We start from the raw sequence: 13427 nt of genomic DNA, 5'->3' as shown, positions 1-13427 counted from the left end.
AGAGGAATAAAGAAGGCTTCATTTAATCGGAACCTTTTCTTCAACACCTTTTCTTCAAAAAATCCCCCCCCTCCCTCCTCTTTGGCGCTCTGTGGCCATCCATCACAGCTTCACTGACTCCATTCAGCCTCGACTCAGAGCCAATCACACAGCAGTCAGGGACCAACATGTCCGTATGTGTGTGTGTGTCTGTGTGCGTGTTTTTGGTTGTTTTTCCACTAGATTAAAAATTCTGCACACTGAGGGAAGATCACACCAACGGCGATGCAAACACTTTTTTGGTAAACTGATTCCGCGAGGACAAAACAACACAAAGTGAAGATACATTAAATAAGTCGTACTTTACTAAACACTTACTGCTGACAGAATTCTTAGGAAAATAAAGTAATAAATACGCTTGAAAAAAAAGCACTTCAGTAACAGAATACATCTACAAAAAATGCTGAGGTTTGCAGCTTTACACCAAATGTGACCCGACACCAAAACATGAGTCCTTATAAAGTCGGTTCTGTTCACTGCTGTTTGAGAAAAAGAGCAGCTCCGGTCTGAATCCAGTGGCTGGCGTTTGCTCCACAAGGCAGAGGGATGTGTGTGACCACCTTCACTCTCTCTGAGCTGGTGTACAGCGGCAGCCAGATCTTTTCCTCTGAAGCAGGATGGTCTGCAGCGGCGTTCTAGAACGGGAGGAACGTGGAGTTAGAACACAGATGGAGATCTGTGATTGTTCAGCCCAGACTTTCATTCTTAGCGTGGAAGCAGACATTCAGAGGAGGCGGCAGAGGTTTGACGGCTCTGTTACAATAGGAGTCTGTGGCGTACAGAAGTAACCACAGCTCTGCAGAGTGAAGGGAATTCTGGGAGGAAAAGATTCCTGCACTTCTCCAGAAGTGTCAACTTTAAGTGATTCACAGTCTAAAGACAGACGGCTGAAGTTAGGAACTATAGTGATGTGAAAAAGCGATTCTTCTAAAAGTTTCCCATCAAACAACCATTAGACAAAAATGACACAAGTGAACAAAGAATGCAGTTTTTTGATGATGTTGTTTATTGTAAATGGAAACTGGGATTGAGCTCATCTTTGGAAAAATGAGTTGTTTCTTCAACCAGACCAGCCCTGGTTACTACCACACAAAGAAAAAGAAAAATCCCTTTGATAGGACCTGCCTGACAAAGTAGAGCAAACCAAAGAATCCTCGAAAAAGATCACGATCCTTCCGACATCTCAAGAAATTCATAAGCAAGAAAGTCATTGAGATGTGTCAGTCTGGAAAAGGTTTGGGAGCCATGTCTAAAGCCATGAAAGTCCAAAGAACCTCAAGGGGAGCAGCTATCCTTAAATGGAGAAACATGGATTGGTAGTGAATCTTCCCGGGAGTTACCAGTCGACCAAAATAACCCTGACAGAGCAGCAATGGCATGGCAGAGTTTAGGGTCAGACCCACTGCTGTGCAAAAAGCACACAGTTTAGGCAAATACATGGATCCAGTCTGATGGTCTCTCAGAGCAGAAGTTAGCTTCATCCATGTCTGTTTCCTGATTTATGTTGAGTTGTAAATAATTCCAATCCTGCTTTTGATATTAAAGAAGCAGTCCACTAAATCACTGCAAAAGGAGAACACTTTGAGCTGAAGAACACTGATCCAAAACAAAAGCAAGTCTCTGAATGGACATAGAATAACAAAATAAGGACTTTAGTGAAGACAGCGTCCTGAACTTCATCCAACATGCTGTGGAAATAGTCTTCTTAATAACAAACCTTTTTTTTTTTTTTTAAAAAGCTGCATTTTGTGTTTATTTTATGTGCCTAATATTTTCGTGTATTTAATGGTCTGAACCATTTCCTTGTGTCAAATATGCAAACAAATAAGAAATGAGAAATGGGGACAAACACCGACTAGTTCTACTTTTGACCGAGAAACATCCCAGGGTAACAGGTTTGCGGTTGTCAGGAAGATGACACTAAATGACAAGCAGCCAGTTGTTGTGACAGATGTTTGAGTGACTTGGTCTCTGACACCGCAGGAGGCCACACTCAAACGCTGCAGGCCTTTCCTTTCAGGTGGGACGCAGGCTGACCAGACGGATGGTGACTGACAGAAGAAAGAGCCGGTCCATCAAAAGTTTAACCTGCGCTGGGATGCATGTGATATACAACACGTCTGGCATTTAAACAAGGCAGGCCCCTGAGCGCCATCTGCCAAGTGATGCTAATGTTGAAACCTTCTGCCTGTCACGCCTGTGGACTCCACTAAAATGGGTTGGAGAAGGAGAGAAATGCATTCGCAACTTTTCTCCAGACTGTTTTAAATTCTCTAAATAACATGGTCGCAGTATCTGTGGCCCACAGAGCTTAAAACACCAGGTATGAATCCATCTGAGCAGTCATTGTTTTATAACTCATAAGATACAAGTCCCTATAGGTGTGAATGTGTGTGTGCATGGGTGTGTGATTGTGGCCCTGCGACAGACTGGCGGCCTGTCTAAGGTGTACCCAGCCTTCGCCTAACAGTGTCTGGGTTAGGCGAAGGCTGCCCCGTGACCCCGCCAGAGACAAAACGGGTTCAGAAAATGGATGGATGTAGGGAATAAGCCATTGTCTTCAAATAAATCAACAAAAAAATAAAAAAAAGGGCATTTCCTAAACCAGATTTTGTAAACCTCAAAGGTTTAAATTGCCCAAATAAAACAAATATATCATCTATCGAAGTATTTTATTATTTTATTTTATAAAAAAAAAAAAAAACTGACTTTTTCTAGTTTTCTATGAGGACAGCACTAAAACAGAAGGGTACCTGCAGAACCCAGGCCATGTAGCACGTTGGAACTGCCGACACACTGGGAGAATGGTGTTGGTTCTCGCTTAGATGAACGCCATCAAAACGACACCCCTCCAATTGTAGACCTCCAACCTGAAACCCGCCAGAGGGTGTCAAATAAAAAAGTAAAAAATGACTTAAAAAGTCCAAAAAAGGAAAAAAAACACCAGAGGACAAAGAAAAGACATTAGAGACAGAGCGCGGTGAGGTTTCTAACGCTGAATCCGAATTCTTCCCCTGCCCCTCGAGCTTCTGTTGCTGTCCAAAACAGTTTTTTGAAGGTGAAACCTAAGCGGCAGAGGGCTCTGTGTCCTTACGTCCCGAGGGTAATCCACATCGCGCTGGAGGAGAAATGCACTCCTTCACGTGGTTGGGTGTGGAAGCACAGAAGTTTACATTTAAATGTAAGTAAGGACTTTTTGATTTAGCGTGACCTTTTTAAAGTCAGAAAACTGCTGTCATGCCTTTACCCAGCGCTGGCAAAAGAAAAAAGAACGGATAATTGTTGGAAGGCGATGAGCTCTGTGAGATATGTTTTACACACACACACCCACGCACACACATGCACACACACGTGCACAAACACAGATTTATCTCCCACTTGCTTTTGCTGGCCTAAACTGGTCATTTTGTCCATAAATGTTTGATTTTATGCCAGACATGTGGACTTTATTACCTGTGGAAAATCCCTCAACACTAGCCTGAATGAAAGTGTTTTTGATCATGTTTGGAACATTTCTCTTCGGCCGAATCCCAATTCTCCCGCGACCCCTACATTTAGACCTCCAAACTTATGGAAAAATAGTTTCTTACGAAGCAGGACGTTACTTTCACTTGATGATGTCATCAATACTCACCAGTCATCCACGTTAGCGCGTAGCTGTCAACGCTTGGAAAATACAGAATGACATCGGTTTCAGAACTTTAAAGAGGTCATGGTGAAACAAAAAGTCATTGCTTGAATCTACATGTAAACGTCTGTGCATCAGATCACACTCGTGGGAAAAAAAACGTGTTTCTCCCCCGGCGTGATGTGGAACAACCTTGCAGCGGAGGGACACAGAGCCCACTGCCACTTAGGTTTCCCTTCAAAAATCTATTTTGGACGGCCCTACCCCCCCCCAAATACCCCTACAAATGGAGGGGTAGGGGAAGAATTCAGATTCAGGCTTATTCTAAACAAATCTAAAGAAATCCAGACATTTAGATATTTGCAGCTGGCTCTGCGCTTCTTATCTGTAATCTGCTCTTGTTGTCTTTCACTCAATTACTTTACAATTATCCCTCCAGTGTGGAGCGCTTTGTTGACAGCAGCTGGATGTGAGTGTTTGCTGTTTGCAGGCATGACCTGCATTAAAATCTGTTCCTTTGGATGGTACCTGTATTTGCAGCTTGGCCTGGGCTAGCGGACTCTTCCAAGATGACACAAATACCAGGCTATCCATTGAGCAACCCAAAGATCTAAAAAAAAAAAAAAAGAAGAAGACATTATTTAGGTTTTCATGGCCAGCGCTGTCCAGCTTTCATAAGGCGGAGTGCCTCTGGGGTTACCTGGCTGTTTCCTGTCTCAGAGCATTGAGGAAGGTGTCTGGATGGAAGAGCTCTGACAGATCAAGGATGTTGGAAAGAAGAGCTTGTCTGCTCGCACGTTCCACCCAACTCTGTTCACAAAACAGAACCATACCAAGAAACACACACACAGATTAATGAACCGTCCTCTTGGAAAATTACAAGTAAACACTCCAAGACAACATTTAATTCAAGCATGAAATCAGTTTCAGGCAGGAGTCAGGGAAAAAGGTTTCGCTGACTTTCAGACGGTGTAATAAGCAAAAGAAGAAAAAAAAGTGTGATCTCAGCATTTCTCTTTAATAATCACAGTTTCTATTCTGTGCAGTTAATAAACGATCAGAACAAACATGGATGTGTGTTACTGACGTTTCTGTGTGCTAAAAGTCTTCGGTTAAGAGGTTTTTCAATCACTTCTCGCCTTTCACCACATCAACACGCTGATAACACCGAAACCTCAATTACATGCTAATGAGAACAAAGAACAAGCACACACACACAAACATACACACACAAACAAGCATGGAAGCATACATGTACACATGTGCATACAAGGACATACACATGGATGAACACAAACACTCTCATACAAACCCTTGATACACAAACTAGCATGCACACAAACATGCACAGACGCCCATGTGTGCATGTACACACACACAAACACGTAAGAATACACATGGAAACACACTTGAAGACATATGCAAAGATGCACGTGTGTGCACATAAGCACAGAGATAAACACACACACATGCATGCGCACACACAAATGATGTAAACACACACACATGCACACACACAATGTAAACACGCACACACAAACAATTTAAACACACACATGAAAACACACTTGTACACACCCAAATAAACGCACACACAGTCGCACATACTCATACAAAACAAATAAGCAAACACATCTACATTGAAAGATGCACGTGTGTGCAGACATACACATACACACACAAACATACACACACACACAAATTAATAACTAATCATGCAGATTTCCATCCGAGTTTCGGATCATGGACACAGAAACTGGGATTACAGTTTCCAATAAGTTAACCTTCAAACTGAATGTCTGTCCTGAAGTTTGCTAACATCTGAAGAAGGAAACACCAGGAAGTGTTTTAGTCTAAAAACAACCAGAAGGTAATTTTTCTTTAACTCCTCTTGTCATGTTCAGTAAATGCACCAAATCCGCCCAGTTTTTTTACAGTCAGCACAGCTAAATCAGCTTACCGGACTTTTAATTTGTCTGCTCTACTCTTAGAATTCATTTTTGTCAGTGCTGCAGAAGTCATTTACAGAAGACTTTCCAAACAGAAAAAAGCCTGCAATGATTTCACAGTTGATGCCTACAGGAGCCACTATGAAGGTAAAAAAACATCCAGTTTGTTTTATACATTATATTCTATCGATCTGCTAGTCTGTCATTAAGTAAAAAATCTGTCATTTATGCACACCAGTAAATCCATTATACTCTAAATAAAAGGCAGATAAAAAGGTCTTCTGCTCCCATCAGCTCTCATTCAAACTCTGCAGTCTCTTGTCAGTTCAACAGATCAGCAACAACAGCTCCGGATGTCTGGATGGTTCCACCTTTATTAGACTGATTGGCTGATGGGATATAACAGGCTGTTAACCCAGTTATCAGTCATTTCTGATGGGCAGAAAGAGACAGGTATAAGCAGAGCAGACCTGGAAACAGATGGGGTGCAGGTAGACAGGAAGGTTAGCAGAAAGAAAAAGTGAGAGCTGTCAGGCCGTCGCACATGCAGACAGATGGGCGGGCAGCGAGGCCAGCACACAGACAGAGACGGCAAAGGCAGCGCTCGCTCTTCCACATGGATATTAAAATGCCTCCACACCAACATGCACACAGACATAAATTATTTGTGAATCTCTGAGTGTCCGCGTGCATTTGTAGTCTGCCGAGGCACTCTGAGGTAGGCGTGCAGTCAGACACAGTTGAGTGAGAAAGACAGTCGTTTCCACCGCAACCCACCTCCATCTCTTTGTGCCACATAACTTTGACTCAAATCTTGCGAACACTTGACTTTCACATAATATAGATGGAAACATCATAATAATGCCCAGCCTCATAAAACAAGTGCATTACCTGATCACCCTAAAAGCCTTTGAAGCCCTCTCAACTCAGGAATTCTTTGACATTTCAGAAGATACTTGAAAAGAAATAAATTATTCCACCTCATGTTAAGATACCTGGAGAGTCTTTTGATCTTTAGGATGACAGTAGAATCCCATAATAATCTTCAGTAATGATAACCCTCCAGAACAGACGATAATGTGAAAGGGTTTAGTGGGAATCTTTTGATGCTTGTTTGTAAAAACGGTGAGACTCAGGTGTCAGTTTTCAGTTCAAGCAGCACCAGGGGTGACTATGCGCTTTATTATTACCCCCTGAGGCTAACAGCCAGTGTTGCCAGACATAGTTTCCAGCTCAAACGTCATCCCAAATCTGCCAGACCTCGCAAAAAATGCCCAATAAGTTAATAAGTAATTAGCCTGAAAGTGTGGAAAGCGCTATGAATATTCGCAAAAGTAATAATAAGCCAATTATTTGCTAATTGCTGAATATTGTGTTCCGTTTTTCACATTAGCATTCTTTCTATAAACATAACATGTTTATTGTGGACCAAGGAAGAATGTAAAATGTATAGTGGTGTATTAAGGCTCCCCAAAAAAAACACAAAAAGGGGGTTGGAGTAATTTGTTGTCATTCTTGATTCAAATCAAATCAAACTTTATTTCTATAGCACCTTTAAGACATTAGACAATGCAGACAACCCCTCCCCCTTCCTACACACACACACACACACACACACACACACACACACACACACACACACACACACTAATGTGACAAGAAAGAGAAAATGATGCAATGTAGAAATCTGGTTTTGTACTGAAGTGGGGAAATGATATTTTGGGGACATGTCCACATCTGTGCCCCCTACTCCAGTTCACAGAATACACTACCACAGGACCCCCGCTAGATTTAAGTTTTAGAGCCAGACTCAAATTCAAGTAATGCTTTCGGAAAAGAACAAAAATCTTGAACTTTTTTAAACCAAATTCTGTGTTTTCAGCTGAAGACGCTGTGTTCATTTTTATGTTTGACATTGTTCCTGTTATCGTGCAGAAACAGCAAAAGAATCCAAGTAGAGAAAAATGTCATTTCACTGCTTTACCTGCATGGCGAGAGCCCGAGTTACTACAGCTCTGAGGTATTGCATCGGCTCTTCAGGTCCTTCCCATTTATTCTGCCATGTTATGGGACACTAAAGGAGAGAAGAAGAAGTCATTTCAAAAACAAAAAGAAAAGAAAAACAAGCTTTAGATTTCCTTTAATAGTGAGAAATGGTCTGCTCCAGTTGAGTTGCTGTTTGTTTGAAGAAGTTATTCACACTTCTATTTAGGGGACAAATCTGTTGCCTAGAGAGTGGCAACTGCTCTGCAGAAGCACATCTTACTACTTGAAGCATTTATGCACGGCTCAATACATCCTAGGAGTCACTGCACTGCTGTAAATAAAGATGCATATTGGTATTTATAAAACAGGGGACAGTATGGGCCACTAGATCCTCAGAGCATTTGTGGTTAAATGCTAATGCAAAGACTTCATTTATAAAAAAATAACGTAAAAAAAAGTCTTGCAAAGGGTAAATGTTCCAAAGCTCTGCTTCATAAGGAGAAGAACAAAAAGCTAAATCTTGAGGTGAGGGTGCAGAAATGAAAGGTCCCATCAATGGAACATTACAAACGATGGAATACAAATAAGCTATTTAAGTCAATGAAGACAATAGAAAACAAAGATAATGGGATTTCGCGCTGGCACACATACAGACAGAGTTGCAGCGGGCTGAATGAGGGTTTGATAGAACCAGGCTCACTAGTCATAATTGAAATACTTTGTAAGCGTCTCTGCGGTAGGTCAATCATTCCTTCGGCCCCCCCGCTGTGTGCTTGTGAGCTTTTACACTCCAGAGACAAACATGCAGGGTTAAGTTACAACACTGTCTGTGCTGCCAGGCACAAACACACAGGAAGTATTTCACTTATAGGTCAGTGTTTACATTTTGATTAAAATCAATGAGCTTCCAACCCAAAAACACCAAGTACTGCAAACTATTTGACACTTGCAAAGATTTAAAACCATATATTTGGATGTTCAAGGTATTTTACCAGGTATGAAGTTGTTTCAACTTCTCTTTGCTCTAAACCTTATCAAGCTTTTCTCAGAATCAACACAATTGAGTTTTGTGTCTCATTAAGTGCTAAGATCTATAAATAAAAAAATTAGTATTAAAATGATCATAGAAATACTTAATTTAAGACAAAAAAAAAAACAACAACTTAGATTTCCTGATTTAAGAGATGTTCATAAGACATCGAAATGCATTTTTTTAAAAAGAATTACATCATAACATGGAGAAGCCACATTAAATCTCTCAGACAGTCTTACAATTACTTTGGAAACAAAAATGCTGATTTATGTTTTAACAATAAGGGCTACTGCTTTTAGATTATATGAGGATTTATTACGAATGTTCTCAATTTGCTCTGTTCTAAAATCATTCTTTATTTATCTAACTAGCTTTTGTCACTGTAATCAAAATAAACAACAATTAGGTTCGTAAAAACTCCAAAAATACAAACCATCTGCTCAGAACTAGCAAAAAATTATTTATCGGGATGTATAACATTCAGTTTGAAGTAATTTTATCCAACAGTTGCTTTTTTATCTTGTTTTTCCCTTTTGAATGCTTGTGTGGAGATCCTTGTGTCGAGATTTTGAGTCCTCCATGTAAGATTTCTTGTTATGTAAAAATGCATGGACAGATCATTTTGCTACTTTCTAGTGTTCTTCTTCTTAAGATTAGTGTTCTTTTTTTTCATTTTTAGCCTACCTGCTTTTGCTGTGTAAATGTAAAGTGGTGTACAATGTTTATGTTGTGTTTATTCAGCAAATATTTCAAGGTAAATGTTTGCCTTAAAACAAAAATATTGATGTTGTAATGACTCTGTAGCTGGAGTTGAAGAACTTCCTGGTGCATCGCTGGCCTCAGCATCACTCATGATGTCTTCATACTAATGATCTCTACACTGACGGAGGGCCGTGCTGCTATTCTGCTTTGCTGCACTGCTTACCACTCTCCTTCGATGGGTGGCTTGGGCAGCTTCCAAGCATCTAATTATGTTTTACTGCAAAGCTGAGAAGAGGAGTGGTGGAGCCAATCTCTTCATGGCTGCGCCTGCCATATACTTTTACATTATTACAACCACAGACGGTCCATCTTCCACATACATAACTCATCTTTGCAGCTCATCCTTATTTTTTTTCCTTCTGGATCAAACAGGAATGGGATCTAAAATAGGAGATTTAAACTGATAACACTAAAATGTTTTTTCAAGATTTAGATGCAGAGGAAAACTATTGGCAGAAATTTTAATTTTGTTATATTAATAAAAAGCCGTTTGTTAAAGGGAAGCACATAGTACTTCAAAATGAAACAAATCCAGTATTATTTATGGCAGTGTTGCTTCAAAATAACAACAGTAATTCAATATCGACAGAAATCATCTTTTCATTTTGGGCAACAAGGACAAAGAAAATTAAATTAGTTTAAATCATTGAAACTGCTTTTTGTTCTGCTGAAGATCCCCGTCTTTTCAGGAGTGGTGTGTGTTTGACAGAAAGTTTGCAAGCTGTAAATGTGAGGTGTGTCTCAAACGATGCCGCTTGGCCAATTCTACAAACAGCTCATCAAAGATGACAGACAGCTGCACAGTTCAGTCAACTCTTTATGCCATACAGGAATGTTTGCTGTCAGATTAAGGTCTGTAGGAAAAAAGATGAACTAAATGATTTGATAACAGACAATAAAGTGAACATTATTAAAAATGTGACTCCCATCTCCACTGATTTTTGACTAAATTGTTGTTTTTTTTTAAAGAAAATCAATAGTTTGAAACCCACATGTTCTATCTTTTAGGATATGAAAAGGTAAAGCTTAAACTGCAACTGTATGCATACAGGTTTGCCTATTTTTCCCCCGTATCCACCCGTAAGGGCAGTTGTGACTAAGGCAATAGGTAAGCAACTGCAATGACTTGTAGCCACAGGGTTATTAGTATAGTATGTTGGCTAGACATCAAAACGAAGAAATTCAGAGAAAATACAGCAAATGAACATTTGCAAAGTAAAAAGGTTGCTTTGCAAAAAACAGTATGAGGTCTAACACCTGCTAATTAATATAAAAAAGAAAAGAGACAAACACAGCGAAGAAGAAATTTTGCTCAAGGCTTCATATCCCAGGGGACTAACACATGGAAGCAGTGAAAGCTAAAAGTTTGTTACTTTTTTACCTCATTATTTTTCAGTTTTCTTTAATTGGCTCAAGGGGAAAATATCCAGATGTGTTTGCAAAATATCTACTAGTAAGTTCTATATGGCATGTGTATCTTCTCCTGTGGCCTTAGGTTCACAGTAGAATAAGAGTCCCTCTCCAAAAACGGCAGATATGCTGTGTTTTCTGTTGACTAAAACAAACTGAAATGAAAATCTGTGAAAAAAACATAAAGCAAAGGTCCAAAAAAGTTTATAAAGCTGTCACTGTTGGAGCTCAGAACTTTACATTTTCCACATTTTTTTGTATGAATGACATGTTTGTACTTTTTATTTTAAACCTACATATGACAATACTTTTGTGAAAAAAAGTACAACACAAAAGAAATAAATACTGTTTCTTTGTAGTTAACCTTGATGTAAACAGGAATCCTTGCTGTTTGCATTCATTTGAATTTCATTTAATTTCTGCAGTTGTTCAGTTTTTACCTCTTGGTTCAGCAGGGCAGTGGCCAGCTTCTGCACCTCTGGGGTCAGCAGCTGGGTTCCTCTGATGACTTTGCTCAGAGCAGCCAAAGATTGATGAATACTCTGTCAAAGAAGTTAAAGTTACTCTCCAAGCAGGAGTACATGTAAATAGGTTGGGACATTTTGACCTTAAGTTGCTTATCTTTTTTTGTTTTACAAAAAAAGTGAAAGCTATACTAATTTTTAATGGTGTTAATTGAATATTTTAAAAGTAAAAACAAAACAAAAAGTTAAGATTGACTTAGGCGGATACACACCTGGATCATGCGAATGGCATTGAACTGCTCCAGAACAATGAAAGACAAGATTGGAGACCTTTGACCTTCTACAGGTGGATCCACTTTCTGATGAATCAGACTTGATCCCTTTAAGAGGAAATATGGAAAGGGTCAGCGTGTAACTTCACTGAGACACAATAAAAGAATTTGAGGACAGATTTTCTTTTTTCCACTTTATTTACACAGATGGAAAAAAAGGGGCAAAGTTTAAAAAATGGGTTGCAAGAGAAAAAAGATTGTAAGATGGTAATAAGATGGAACACCACAGAATTTGACCTCTTTCTGTTGATTGCCAGCCAGCATTTTTAGTTTCCAAATTTTTAGTTTTTTTCTCCTCTTTTTCTCTGTTTGGTTTTTTACCTACAAACCATTTGATTCAGCCTGCAGCTATAAGTAATTGTAAGTGCTAATTGTAGCAGTGCTTATTGTTGTTGGGATTGCCATTGTTTCTTCTGCCACAAAGAAGGATTCTGAAGAATTTAGTCACTTTAAAGTTAAAGCTTTACCATTTAAAGTCCCACTCCGATCATCTTGTGTTCTATTTTCAAACCATTCCCAGTGGTCTTTTAATTGTGATTATGCAGTTTTTAGCCAAAACCCAAATAACTGTGTTTTTCTTTTGGACATAGTTTCTGCAGAGCAGCAGGAGTTCATTAGAAATTTACCTTAGAGCAACCCTTCACCCCCTCTACATTACTGAGAGCTAAAAGGACTTTTTTACACTCTCTCCCGCTAGCTTACAACCTAACATTAGCGGTGCAACAAGAATGGTGAGTAATAGTGGAGCTATCCAGCCGTACAGTCAGTCAGAGCCCAGCTCAGATGAGAAAAACCGACACGTACATGGATCAATTTGTCTACAAGTAGGTCACAAATAGGACGTTTTTAAACAGCATTTTTTCATCTGCTCTCAATTCACAACAATTTGAATAAGGAAATACTAAGAAAAGCAATTTCAAGCTAAATTTTCATTATGTGTCCACCATTATAATAATAATAATAATAATAATAATAATAATATAACAACTTTTATTCGCGTATCAGTGGAGATGGGAGTCATATTTTTAATAATGTGGACTTTATTGTCTGTTATCAAATCATTTAGTTCATCTTTTTTCCTACAGACCTTAATCTGACAGCAAACATTCCTGTATGGCATAAAGAGTTGACTGAACTGTGCAGCTGTCTGTCATCTTTGATGAGCTGTTTGTAGAATTGGCCAAGCGGCATCGTTTGAGACACACCTCACATTTACAGCTTGCAAACTTTTTGTCAAACACACACCACTCCTGAAAAGACGGGGATCTTCAGCAGAGCTCTGTCGTGTAGCTCTCACTTTTCCATAATTTTTTTTTTTTTTTAACCCACATATCTATGCAAAAAGTTGATTAAAAAAATCCTACCTTTTAAATAAGTCGGACTGAGAAAACAGGGAAAGTGAAAGCAGGAAGTGGCAGATTGTCGTTTAAAGGAAGTTAGCAGGTGATACAGCTTTCATTTAGCTTTCAGACAGCTCTGCCTTTAAAGAACCAGCATGGGAGAAAAAAAGAGGCTGAGAGGCAGAGGGAGCAAAATTGCTCAGTAAGCAGTATGCATGTGTGCCTTACAACATGAGACGACATAAAAGAAGCTAGGCAAAAAAACGGAATAATGGAGGTTAAATTATTGAATTTGGAGGTACATGTCCGTTTGATTTTCTAAAAAAAGAAAAGAGACGGTCTCTAAGCAACTGTGCAGAGCAGAACTGTCTGAGTGGGTATGCCAGAGGCTGTTACACTGCATGTGACGGCTGCTGACTACTAATTTCCAATTATCCCTGGGCTACTCTCTAATGCATAGACAATGCAAAATGGCTGAAACCAT

The 13427-nt window shown here is 39.5% G+C and overlaps 1 protein-coding gene across 2 annotated transcripts in view; it reads right to left on the bottom strand.

Annotated features, from left to right (window-relative positions):
- Nucleotides 1-322: 322 nt before the first annotated feature.
- The window catches only part of dync2h1 (dynein cytoplasmic 2 heavy chain 1), a 145043-nt gene continuing 131938 nt past the window's right edge, over nt 323-13427 (bottom strand). The window contains exons 90-96 of one of the 2 annotated variants that reach the window (XM_078929482.1): nt 11544-11651; nt 11248-11349; nt 7601-7690; nt 4368-4477; nt 4196-4277; nt 2793-2909; nt 323-674 (exon numbers count right to left, since the gene is read on the bottom strand). In XM_078929482.1, the coding sequence (XP_078785608.1) occupies nt 513-674; nt 2793-2909; nt 4196-4277; nt 4368-4477; nt 7601-7690; nt 11248-11349; nt 11544-11651 (771 nt within the window). In that variant the 3' untranslated portion in view covers nt 323-512. Of the gene's footprint in view, nt 675-2792; nt 2910-3673; nt 3706-4195; nt 4278-4367; nt 4478-7600; nt 7691-11247; nt 11350-11543; nt 11652-13427 lie in introns of those variants that run through there. The other variant, XM_078929483.1, reaches the window with a different exon arrangement.

This window comes from Oryzias latipes, chromosome 13, assembly GCF_053564925.1.
Source record: "Oryzias latipes strain Hd-rR chromosome 13, Olatipes_Hd-rR_3.1".
NCBI lineage: Eukaryota > Metazoa > Chordata > Actinopteri > Beloniformes > Adrianichthyidae > Oryzias > Oryzias latipes.
Note: the sequence above shows the minus strand (reverse complement) of the source record. Positions and strands in the feature narration are given on the sequence as shown.